At 55.3% G+C, this 12,236-nt stretch overlaps 3 protein-coding genes across 3 annotated transcripts in view; 1 reads left to right on the top strand and 2 right to left on the bottom strand.

The window, feature by feature from the left end:
* Positions 1-2,666, bottom strand: part of PTSG_04583 (hydroxysteroid dehydrogenase 4) — a gene marked incomplete at its 5' end in the record, with an annotated part of 6,480 nt that extends 3,814 nt beyond the window's left edge. Inside the window, 8 exons of the mRNA XM_004994621.1 lie at positions 109-222; positions 417-479; positions 783-873; positions 994-1,273; positions 1,581-1,651; positions 1,868-2,118; positions 2,402-2,455; positions 2,606-2,666. Of these exons, the coding sequence (XP_004994678.1) occupies positions 109-222; positions 417-479; positions 783-873; positions 994-1,273; positions 1,581-1,651; positions 1,868-2,118; positions 2,402-2,455; positions 2,606-2,666 (985 nt within the window). The remainder of the gene's footprint in view (positions 1-108; positions 223-416; positions 480-782; positions 874-993; positions 1,274-1,580; positions 1,652-1,867; positions 2,119-2,401; positions 2,456-2,605) is intronic.
* Positions 2,667-2,844: 178 nt separating this feature from the next.
* PTSG_04582 (uncharacterized protein) lies at positions 2,845-8,073 on the top strand. Its single transcript, XM_004994620.1, has 15 exons — positions 2,845-3,017; positions 3,237-3,298; positions 3,550-3,688; positions 3,883-3,950; positions 4,085-4,160; positions 4,326-4,427; positions 4,637-4,699; positions 4,844-4,908; positions 5,059-6,010; positions 6,200-6,244; positions 6,453-6,596; positions 6,835-6,945; positions 7,087-7,134; positions 7,361-7,429; positions 7,581-8,073. Exons 1-15 carry the CDS (start codon positions 2,979-2,981, stop codon positions 7,716-7,718), a joined length of 2,121 nt encoding a protein of 706 aa, XP_004994677.1. The 5' UTR covers positions 2,845-2,978; the 3' UTR covers positions 7,719-8,073.
* Positions 8,074-8,243: 170 nt separating this feature from the next.
* PTSG_04581 (uncharacterized protein) lies at positions 8,244-12,137 on the bottom strand (the record flags this gene model as incomplete). The annotated part of the gene is made up of 7 exons (XM_004994619.1): positions 8,244-8,313; positions 8,412-8,598; positions 9,028-9,171; positions 9,460-9,571; positions 9,843-10,253; positions 10,446-10,600; positions 10,913-12,137. The coding sequence occupies 7 exons, from the start codon at positions 12,135-12,137 to the stop codon at positions 8,244-8,246; spliced, it is 2,304 nt and encodes a 767-aa protein (XP_004994676.1).
* Between the last annotated feature and the right edge of the window lie 99 nt (positions 12,138-12,236).

Raw genomic sequence — 12,236 nt, 5'->3', positions numbered from 1 at the left:
ACGACGACACACACACACACACACACACACACACACACACACACACACACACACACACACACACACACACACACACATGTGCAGGTCAACAAATTGGAATGTGTGCACGACGCACCACGTCAACAGGTTCATCTCGAGATGATGATGGTGACGACGATGACGATGACGGTGCTGGTGCTGCCTTCATTGCTTCGATGATTTCAAGCATGCGTTTTGTTGTCTCTGTCAACCGCAACACAATGATACAATTTGACGCGAGAAGCAGATGGGCATGAGGTCTTACGCCGCTCCATAGTTAAGTTCGTTTCCTCTGTCAATTTGTGCAGCAAAACAGAACGCGGAAGCGCGCAAATACAGATGCACGCGCACATGAGACACACGCATGCCTCCACAGGTGTGAGTACGCTGTGACGTACGATCTGTGCTTTCTGGGTGGTCGGCGTTTGTCCAATCGGTAATGACGCTCCATTTGTCCCGCACTGCAACACAACGCAATACAGTGGACGTGATGGTGGTGAGATGATGACGGTGAAGTGCAAGGTGTGGACGGCGCATGACACGGTTACTTCACAAACAGATACGAACATGTATCCGTACCCACGCATGCACACACATACACATACACATACACACACATACACATACACACACATATACACGTACGCACTCACACACATACGTACACAAACACACACTCCATACACGCACGCACACACGCACACATACGTTCATACGGAGCATGCATGTGCACATCACAGTGTCTGTCGGTCGAGCATACAGACCAGTTTCTGGGGTGATGGTTGTTGTTGGGGAACGCATGACAGCGCCGAGTGTTCGCTCCAGCCGGAGCTTGCTCACCCATCCACCGCCAACCTGAGGTGGACACGGGCGCGAACGGAGGTGAGCTTGCTTGTCAAGTCTCGCAGGTAGTGTTCAAGTACACACACACACACACGCATACACACGCACACGCACACACACACACACACACACCTCGTAAATGCCTTTTGTCTCCGTGCACGAGTCGTGACAGAGCCAGAGCAGGAGCGGGGCGACGAATTCCGGCTTGACGGCCGCAGCGTACGATGGTGGCATGACACCCGCAGAGAGGCGTGAGCCGGCTGTTGGCGCAACGGCGTTGCACGTGATGTTGTACTTGCGGCCCTCAATGGCCAAGGTGTGCGCCAACCCAACAAGCCCCAGCTTGGCGGCGCTGTAGTTGGCCTGGCCAAAGTTGCCGTACAACCCAGACGTGGACGAGGTCATAATTACCCTGCACGCAAAACGTCGTCGCACGTGAGAGATGCGTGTGTGTCTGTGTCTGTGTCTGTGTCTGTGTCTGTGTCTGTGTCTGTGTCTGTGTCTGTGTCTGTGTGTCTGTGTCTGTGTCTCTGTATGTCTGTGTGCCTGTGTGTGTGTCTGTTTGTGTTTGTGTCTGTGTCTGTGCCTGTGTGTGTCTGTTTGTCTGGCTCTGTGTCTGTGTGCAAGCTGAGCAATGCAGGAATTAAACATCACAGAAGGAAGACTATGTCCCGCTGGAACAGGGGCGTTCACAGTTCGGTGCAATCCACAACACAAACCTGCCAAACTGTTGCTCTCTCATGACATCCCAGGCTGCCCTGGTCACGAGGAAGGAACCCTTGAGGTGGACCTGTGCAGTGATGCATGTGCACATGAATACGATGCATGAGGAGACGCAAACGGAAACGCACAGCGTGTTGCAGAAGCGTGCCAATCTACTGGCACGGAAAACGGCACACACACACATAAAGCACAAGACACACACACAACACACAAACACAACACACACACACACAAAACACTCGTTCACGCACACACAAAGCACAACATACAAAGCACAACACACATTGTACACGGCGTCCCACTCTGCTTCGGCCATCTTGGAGAAGGACTTGTCACGCAAGATGCCGGCGTTATTGACGAGGATATCGAGGCGGCCAAAGTTGCGGATGGCAGTGTCCACGAGCGATTTGCCGGCTTCAACAGAGTCATAGTTGGCCACTGCGATCCCGCCTTTGCGCTTGATCTCTGCCACAACGTCGTCTGCTGCCCTCGTGCTCTTGCCTTCGCCACTCACAGATCCACCCAAGTCGTTCACTGAACACAAACACCCAAACAACAGTAGTGGTTGTGAATGTGTGTCAAAGTGTGTGTTCATCTGTGTCTGTGTCCGTGTGTGTTTGCATGTTTGTTTGTTTGTGTGTGTGTGTGTGTGTGAATATGCGGCTGCCTTTGCCTGCGTGTCTGCGGATATGCCATTCTGCTACCAGCAAGGTGTGGCACACACACACACACAAGAACACAGTGTGCGTGTAACTTGTCTCTTCAACCTGTGACATTGACCTGCACACATACAAGATCGACAGTCAGATGTACGCACCGACAACTTTGGCTCCGCGCTCAGCAAACGCCAGGGCGTACGCGCGGCCCAAGCCTGTTGTGACCAGCGCGATGTCAAACAAACAAGAACAAGAGCTGTTTTAGTACACACAGCAGAGCTATCAGCACACAACGCCAGCCCTGCTCCAGCATGCACTCACACAAACACAAACACAAACAAACAAACACACAAGCACAACCCCACCATTGCCTGCGCCAGTGATCAGGACCACCCGCCCGTCGAAGCGCAGTGCCGAGGAGGCCATTTTGTGCAATTTTGTCCAAAGATTTGAATGCGCGACGATCAATGCTTGTTTTTCGCTAATCATCGGTGAGTGGCGATGTCGACAAAGCGTTAAAGTTATCCACAGCTTTTCGGAAGTACTCATGGCGCCAAAATCTCAAATTTGGCGTTAGTTTGCGCGCATCGGTTTTGGCGCCACACCATTCGCCAGCCAGTGTGTCTGTGTCTGTTGTGTTGTGTTGGAACAACTGTCGTCGAGGAACGACCACAGAGCCAGAGCCAGAGCCAAGCCAGAGACGGAGACGGAGAACACAAGCCAGCACACAGACAAGCAATGGACAGCAACAAGAGCCCCGTTGCCACCGCATCTGCTGTGCGTAACATGTGCTTGTTCATGTGTGTGCACGAGCATGTGTGTGCGTGATGCGGAACTTGCACCGAGGTGCATCGATGCGAGTGAGGGGTCACATCACCCTTGTGGATGTGTGTGTGTGTGTGTGATCCTTCACAGTCGTGCCATGTACCCATTCCTTTCCGTTTGTTTGTTGGCTCTTATCGCAACGCCTTATGCTCACGCGTTGCGCCCTTGTAGAGTGGTACCATCAAGAAGAAACCGCGCACCCAGGACAAGCCCACCAAGTCCAAAGGCCGCATGTGAGTTTGGATTCAACAGCATACGGGCTGAACGCGTTTGTATGGGTGCAGCATGTGTGTGGTCCAGCTCACAGCACGTTGACCTCACCTTCATCCCAAATCGCACCATTTGTGTGTGTGTGTTTGGGTGGGTGGTGTGCGTATGTGTGTGTGTGGTGTGGGTGTGTGCGTGTGGGTGTGGTTGTGTATGGGTGTGGGTGCTGTGTCTGTCTGTCTCCCTGTCCGTCTTCTGTTTGTGTGTGTCCACCTAGGCCAACACCGCCGCCTGGCCTGACGGAGCGTCAGCTCACCGCATGGTTCAAGAAGCAGAACGAGAAGCGCACAGCCCTCGACAATGTCTTCAAGCGCAACCGCCATGGTGAAACAGCGCTCCACCGTGCCGCCATCAAGGTGTGTGTGTGTGTGAAGGAGATGCGCGAACCCAAGTATGACACACACGCACACCCAAGCAACCAACTACACACACCCAAGCAACCAACCATACACACACACAGACACACGTGTTTGGTTCTACCCTTTGTTACACGTGTGCACAGCATCGCATGATCCACTCAATCAACACGCATGTTCATGCCACCTTACAGAACGACCTTGAGTTTGCGCAAGAGCTGCTCGATCACGGCGCCCCAATTGATGCAAAGGACAATGCAGGGTGCGTGTGCGCGGATGTAGCAATGTGTGGGCGTTGCTGCGATGTGGGTGTTTATGAAATAGGCTGGGCACTACTGTGTTTGGCACGCATCTCCTGGCTACAACCGCTGACTGCTCTGTCTTCCACATGCACAGATGGACACCGCTGCATGAGGCCTGCAATCACGGCCACCTTGAACTTGCAGAGCTCCTGCTGAAAGCAAACGCCAACGTACGTGACAGTTGAACCACCAACACATCAGCTGTCCTTCCTTCCCCAATCCCCCCAAGTTGTGGTCTCCCACCGAGGTGTGTTCTTTCCCCTCCCACCCCCTCACACGAGCTCGTCATGGATGTGTGTGTGTGTGTGTGTGTGTGTGTGTGTGTGTGTGTACAGGTGGATGCGAAAGGGTTTGAGGACATCACGCCCCTGCATGACGCAGCCATGAACGGTCACACGGATGTTGTGAAACTCCTCGTCAAGCACGGTGCCGATCCGGTGCGTGCATCTTGTGTGTGTGTGTGTGTGTCTGTGTGTGTGTGTGTCTGTGTGTGTGTGTGTGTGTGTGTGTGTGTGTGTGTGTGTGTGTGTGATGTCTGCGTCCGACGTCTGTGTGCATCATGTTTGCATCACCGTCTCCGCGAATGGCTTCAACCGCTACCCATTCACCTTTGCGTCTTTTCAACTGCGGTTGTGTCGGCCATCAGACGCTGGAGAACAAGGACGGGCAGACGGCCATCGATCTTGCAGATGAAGAAGAAGACCTGAGGGTGAGGTGTCCGTCAGAGTCGCTTGTCGTGCATGGCTCGTAGATCGTATACGGTGATGGAAGCTTCCACAAGCACTGTCTCGATGCGTGTTCACACCATTGCCCTTGTACTCTCATGCACACACTCACACACGTACATATACAGGATCTGCTCATCTCTGTTGCCCGGGCCAAAGGCAAAGACTTTACCATCTCGTCTCCTGAGCAAAGGTGAGCAAGGGCAAGTGGCACGTGATGGTAGAGCTTATACACGCACACACACGCTCACTCACACACTCATACACACACTCTCTAACACACATACACACACACACACACTCACACACTCACACACTCACTCACACATACTCGCTCCCTCAGGTCGTTGACGCCGGAGAATGATGACGAGTGTGTCGCAGCATCGCCATCGACACTGTTGACAACACCGGACAAGGCGTCCACCACCACCACCACCACGCAGTCGTCATCGCCACAGCGGCAGATGGGCAGCAGCGGAAGCGCAGACACATCGTTCGGCCCACCAAGCAAGAAGGCGGCTGGCGTGACACCACCATCTTCGTCACACCCACAACACGCACAAGAGCAACACCACCACCACCACCACCAGGCAGATGAGACGCCGACATTCACACAGGCGCCGCCCAAGGACGCGCGCACGATCCATCTTCCCCGCCGCAGCAACAAGGCATCACGCTCGCTCGAGCAGCAGCTGGGATCGGCTGTCGACACGCACGAACAGCAGCAGCAGCAGCAGTCGTCCCACCTGCACGTGCTGAAGCCAAAAGTGGTCGTGTTGGCGAAGAGGAAGCAAGGTGAGACGGCAACAACAACAGCAGCAGCGGCGGCGGCAAGCAGTGCTGGTCGCACACACGCGCGCACCAGGCACAACCTGAGGGCACAGGACGAGGTCACGATGCACATGCACGACGACGATGTCGATGATGATTATGACATCGCTGACGATGATGATGATGATGAGGAAGAAGAGTTTGATGATGCACAGAGCGTGGAGATGGTGCAAGGAGTGTTTACCGATGATGAGGTTGCCATTGGCAGTGAGCGCAAGGACAGGGCCCGTGCACCCATGAATCGTGATGCTGAGCAGCCCTCGCATGATGAGGTGGATGTGTCCGACCGTGAACCAAGCAGTGGTGGCACGTCGGGCCGCAGCTCGCCTTCCCAATCGGGAAAGCGGCGCCACGAACCGGACTCGGAGTCCAGCAAGGTCACCATCATGAGTGGACTGCATGGCATCAAGCATTTCATTCTCCGAACGAAGGACCTCATCAAGCGCAGCATTCTCCCTGAAACGGTGCGCTGCCGCCACTGCTGCTGCTGCTGCGTGTGTGTGTGTGTGTGTGTGTGTGTGTGTGTGTGTGTGTGTGTGTGTGTGTGTGTGTGTGTGTGCGTACTGTACCAGCACGAGCACACCTTATAGCGTTGCGTCACCAATTCTGTCCCTCTCCCCTCCCCCCCCCCTTTTCACCCTCGTCGTCACCAGGGTCGCCCTGCTGCGGAGCACACGCGTCTGCCGCCTCGCTATGTGGTGAGTTGATGCTCCAGTCACAGCGTGAGATTGTTCTCGACTTGTTGTACTGCTGGTAACCCATCACCAGCATTCTCTGTGCACACTCGCACACATAGACTCGCATGTTCACACACACACACACACACACACACACACACACGCACGCACGCACACACACACACACACACACGTCCGCACCGTCACGATCACACTTGTCCTGCGGCAGATGAGCTACTTCCCTGTCGCCGCTGAGACGTTTCTGGCGTACAACCCCAAGACGAGCGCAATGGCGGCTGCACAGCAGGAGCTGGAGGAGGAAGTGGTTCCACCCGGTCTCCCAGAGACCAAGCACACCCGTCACGTCAAGCAGGTGCGTGTGTGTGTGTGTGTGTGTGTGTGTGTGTGTGTGTGTGTGAGTGTGTGTGTGTGTGTGTGTGTGTGACCGAACGTGAGGAGATGCACACACGCGGCCTTCCTATGCGTATCCTTAAAGCGCTCCATACAAAGACACACGCGCGTGCAACTGAAGACACCGTCCCTTCCTTCATTTGTGTGTGTGTGTGTGTGTGTGTGTGTGTGTGTGTGTGTGTGTGTGTGTGTGTGTTCAGGTGAAAGAGCGCAACCGCCTGCGCCTGACATATGCGCGGGATTTGGATCGGGTGCGCGGAACATATGAACGCGATGTTCTTGCTGTCATTCGCGCAATCCACGAGTTTGAGGTGAAGCCCCACAGTGGCACTGCTGACAGGTTGTGTGTGGGTGTGGGTGTGTGTGTGGACCCAACGGTTGCGTTGTCTCGGTTCGTGTGGGCTCACGCGCAACAAACGTGCATGTGTGGCTGTGTCTTTGCTCACTCGCAGGAGTATGGCAAGATGGACTGGAACATGGTGCCGTCGTTCTGCTGGGAGGTATGAATCCGGCTGAGATGCGTGAACACGTACATGGCGTGGATATGTCCCTCCCATCCTTTTACCTGTTGCCGTACTGCTGCTGCTGCTGTTGTTGTTGTTGTTGTTGTTGTTGTTGTTGTTGTTGTTGTTGTTGTTGTTGTTGTTGTTGTTGTTGTTGTTGTCGTCATCGTCGTCGTCACTCAACTCGACCACACGCCCGTGTTCTGTTTTGACCTTTCTTCAGATCCGGGAGGAGGACCGCGTTATTGACATTCAAGCGACAATCGCTGCCGTTACCCGCAAGCACCAAGAGGTGACACGATGCTTGTGTTTGTATGATTCTATTTGTGTTGTGGCTGTCCATACAGCTCACAAACGTTCACACACACACACACACACACACATACCACGCACATGCGCGCGCGCACTTGCTCACTCACGTTCCGGACGTTCACACACCACAGCTGCTGGATGCGACGTTTGGGCACAACCACGCACGTGCAGTCACGCTGTACGACTGCCAGTGCATGGGCTGGCCAGCGGCGTTTGTGTCGTGCATCTGTCAGGTCGACATTCGGAGACACGTGCTCGCCATGCCCTGACCTCGCGCCATCCATGCCTGGGACGGCTGACGACTGCTGACCTGACGTGATGTGACGTGTTGTGGTGATGTGATTATGCGACGTGATTGTGCGAAAACTTGTGAGTGATTGTTTGTCGAGTCGAGATTCCCACGACCAGCATCGTCATTCCTGTCGTCACCTCTCACGTGCATCGCACCTGTAGAGATCAACAGGTTGTGTCGTTTGTTGGGCGCTCTGCAACCCCCCTCCCCTCTCTTGACCTTGTCTTCCCCTTCATCCTCAACTCCACCACGATTGATTTGTTCATGCCCACTACTGCTTGATTGAACTGTTGCGTTTTAGTCGCCATTACACCGAAATACCAAGCGAAAACGCACACACGCGCACACGTGAAAGGCAAACACAAAAGGGCGAGACAGAACTTTCGAGACGCACACACACACACACACACACACACACACACACACACACACACACACACACACACACACACACACACACACACACACACACACACACACACACACACACACACACACAGGCTCAGCGGCGATAGCGACGGCGACGGAATCGGAAGTAGAGCTCAAACACGTTGTGATGTGTAAACTGGCACCTGTGTGGAGGGCAGGACACAGAGAAGGGATGCGTATCAGAGGCGTCAAAGCAAATACCGTCACACACACACACACACACACACACACACACACACACCTGTATCCGGACTTGCGCCCGTGGAGCCAGGGGTTGTCGATGACCTTGAACGCCACGTCCTCATACGGCGGGCCGGCGTGGAAGCGAATCATGCAGAAACCAGGCTCGTTTGGAAGCTTCTCAATCGTAAACGTCGGTGTCTGCGACTTGTCAATGAGATCTGGATAGAAGATGTTGAACTTGTAACCTGCACACAGATAGAGAGAGAGAGAGACGTACACACGCACACGCGCACATGAACACAGGGACACATGCATCGTCGTGGTTTTGGTGAGAGGGAGAAGGATGAAGAAGCAACGGTGATGCTGAAGTGTAGGGTGGCCAGCAACGACCCCATTTGGCCGCATCGCAAGACCAAAAGCAGGCAGCATAGCGCCACTGCTATGATGACAGGCGCAAACACACACACACGCACACACACACATACACACAGACACAGACACAAACACAAACACAAACACAAACACAAACACAAACACAAACACAAACACACACACACAAACACAAACACAAACACACACATGCACAAACACAAGCACAAACACACAAACACAAACACAAACACAAACACAAACACAAACACACACAAAATCACAACGCGACTGTGCTGCCTCACCTTGCACCATCTTGGGCGGTGGGTTCTGCTTGTCGTAGTGGGTGCGGTTATACTCGTTCCAGTCGAAACCCGTAAACACGCGGTTGAAGTAGCGCGGTTTGCGCGGTCGGTACTTGTCCCGCCAGAGGTAGTCCCCGCTTCCCTCTGCAAAGATGACAAGGATGGCAATGACGGTGACAATGTGTGAGTGCGAAGATGTGCATGAGTGTGTGAATGTGAAGATGCGTGTGTGTGTGTGTGCGTGTGTGTGTGTGTGTGTGTGTGTGTGTAGGTGAGTGTGAAGATGCGTATGAGTGTGTGTGTGTGTGCACGAGCGCGCATGTGTGAGCAGGAAGCATGCTAAGGAGGCATGCAAGAAACCTGCACCTCAGAAACGTGCACCACCATCACCATCACCATCACCACCATCACCAACGCCACCATCGATCGCACCAAGGTCGAGCTCGTCGGCGAACGTCTCTTGCTCCTCATCCTCGTCGGCCTCGTTCTGAGCGCGCGCCTTGGCAAGGAACTCCTGCTCCCGCGTGGACAGCCCGCGCGCAAGCTGCACCCAACGTGGTGGTGGCCGTGATGGCCGTGGTGAGTGCGGGAAGAGTGGAGAACCACAACAAGGGATAACCAAAGACACATTCGCACGAGCGCACACAAACTCACACACAATACACGCACGCACACGCACACGCACACGCACACGCACACGCACACGCACACGCACACGCACACAAAACTCACACACCACGAACACGAACTACACAAACCCATACACAATGCACACACACACACACACACGTCACAAGAACACAATAGGAACAAACCTGGTTCTTGCAAAAGTCTGGATGGAGCTCGCCCTGGCGCCCTGCCTTGATCATCATCAGCACCACCTTACGCAAGACAAGGTCCTGCGCGTCCATCTGCTGTTGCGTCACGACAGCACTTGCTGCGTATTTCGCCATCAACCGATCATCATCATCCTCCTCCAATGGAACCTCAAACGGCACCGGACTAAACGCCCGGGTAGAGGCGCCCTTGTCCGCTTCGGAAAGCTCGTCGGCAAACAGGTCCACTTCCTCCTCGCCCTCCTGTCCTTGCTGCTGTCCTTCCACGCCGCGCTGTCCAGACACAACATCCTCCTCCGCCGCCTCCGTCTGCTGCTTGTACAGAATGCGCAGCTTGTGTTGCAGCAGCTCCTTGTGCTTCTCGCGAAGACGCGCCTTGGCAAACTCAACCTGCGGTATTCATGTTGTGTGTGTGTGTGTGTATTTGAGTGTGTGTGTGAGGGTGTGTGTATGAAAGTGTGTGAGGGTGTACATGTGGAGCTGTTGCTGTTGTTCTTGTGCACCGTCTGACCCCCCTTGTCCGCACTCAACAACAACAACAACAAGCCCAACACACACACACGCACACGCACACCACCCGACCTTGAGTTGACGAAGAAGCGTCTCCCAATACCCGACATCCAGCGTCTCCTTGGACTTGAGTTTCGTCTTGATGTGCCGCTCGAGCTCCAGCAGCTGGTTCAGCGTCTTGTTCGCAAAGATGGCCATAATGTCCTGCTTCACGCGTGCGTTGATGCCTGCAGGCAATGGTGGATATGATGGAGAGGAGGTGAACATGTCAAAGGGCGATTGAGGGGAATGAGCATGAGCTGGCGTTAGCAGGGATTGGGTTCCAAAGTCGGATATGGACAAGCACGGCACGTCACCTTCAACAACACACACACACACCCTCACACACACCCTCACACACACACGCACACACACACACACACACACACACACACACGCACACACACACGCACACACACACGCACACGCGCACACACGCACACACGCACACACACACGCACACACACACACGCACACACAAGGCTAACCACATGTATCACCTGTCTCGAGGGCACGGCGCTCGGCAGCAGAGAGAGAAGTGTCTTCCATGGCACGCTGCCGATACAGCTCCTTGAGGGTGTGGTCACAAATGAGCGCAATGTCCTCCCAAAACGCCCTGTTCTCCTCCATGTGCCCTTCCAGCCGCAGGTACACCTTGATGTCTTCCTTCAGCGCCTCGCACGCCTCCAGCGACATGGTGTCGAAGATGGTGTACGGCTCGTGCTGGTCAATATCCGGGTCGTCGCGGTCCGTGTGGATGTACTTGGCCAGGAGATCAACGGGCTTTGCTCGCCCCGCACGCAGGCGGAGCTCCGAGCGAAGGCGGGCCTGCTTCAGCACAAACAGCTCCTCTTGGTCAGCCCACTCGCCAAACTGGGCGTCGTCTTGCGCGCGCAGCATCTGGTCGCGCTCGCGCATGCGCTGCTCTCGGTCGATCTCGGCCTGCTCGCGTCGCCGCTTGATCTGCTCAATCTCGCGCTGGTTCTCCTCCGCACGCTCGCGTTCAAGACGGGCAAGCTCCTCCCGCGACATGCCCTGCTCCTCTGCGGCCTCCACCTTCTTGTGCCACACAAAGCGGCCAGACTCCTCGGCACCCTGAACGACGTCCAAACCACCCTGGGCAAGCTTGGCCTTCTTTCGCTCGGCCTTGCGCTCCTTCTTCGCCAAGCGCCGTGCACGCTTCTCCTCGGGCGTCTCCGTCATCTTCATGCGCTGCTTCTCCTGCTTGCGAAGCTCGCGCTCGCGCCGCTTCATTTCCAGCAGCCGCCTGCGGGCCTCCTCATCGTCGCGCCTGTCGTCGCGGCGGTGGCGGTCCCGTCGGCCGCCCCTGCGGTAGTCGTTGTTGTCGTTGTTGTCGTTGTTGCCATCATCACTGTAGCGGCGGTGCCGTCGGCGTCGGTCTGGCGAGCGCGTACGCGACCTTGAACGAGTGCGAGACCTGGACCTGGATCGAGATCGTGAACGGCGGCCGCCGCGGCGCCGACCGCGATCACGTCTGTCGCCGTCTTCATCGCTGCTGCCATGCGATGATGAGTCCTCGTCACTGCTGTACTTGCGGCTGCGCTTCTTGTGTTTCTTCTTGCTCTTCTTGCTGTGGCGGCGCCGGCTGTCGTCCTTCAGCACATCACCCTCTCTTCCATCCCGCTCGTCGTCGTCACTGCGGTGGCGCCGCCGTCGCCACTCATCATCATCATCACTATCCCCATCCCGGCGACGTGAGCTCATCTCCCCTGTTCCTGCGTGCTTGTGGTGTGGTCGTGGTTGTGGGTGCTTGTGTTGTTGTGTGCGTTCGCTTGTTCGCTAGCTTGCGCTTGCCCGTATTGG

This window comes from Salpingoeca rosetta, assembly GCF_000188695.1.
Source record: "Salpingoeca rosetta unplaced genomic scaffold supercont1.10, whole genome shotgun sequence".
Lineage (NCBI taxonomy): Eukaryota > Choanoflagellata > Craspedida > Salpingoecidae > Salpingoeca > Salpingoeca rosetta.
This window is presented reverse-complemented; position numbering and strand designations above follow the sequence as displayed.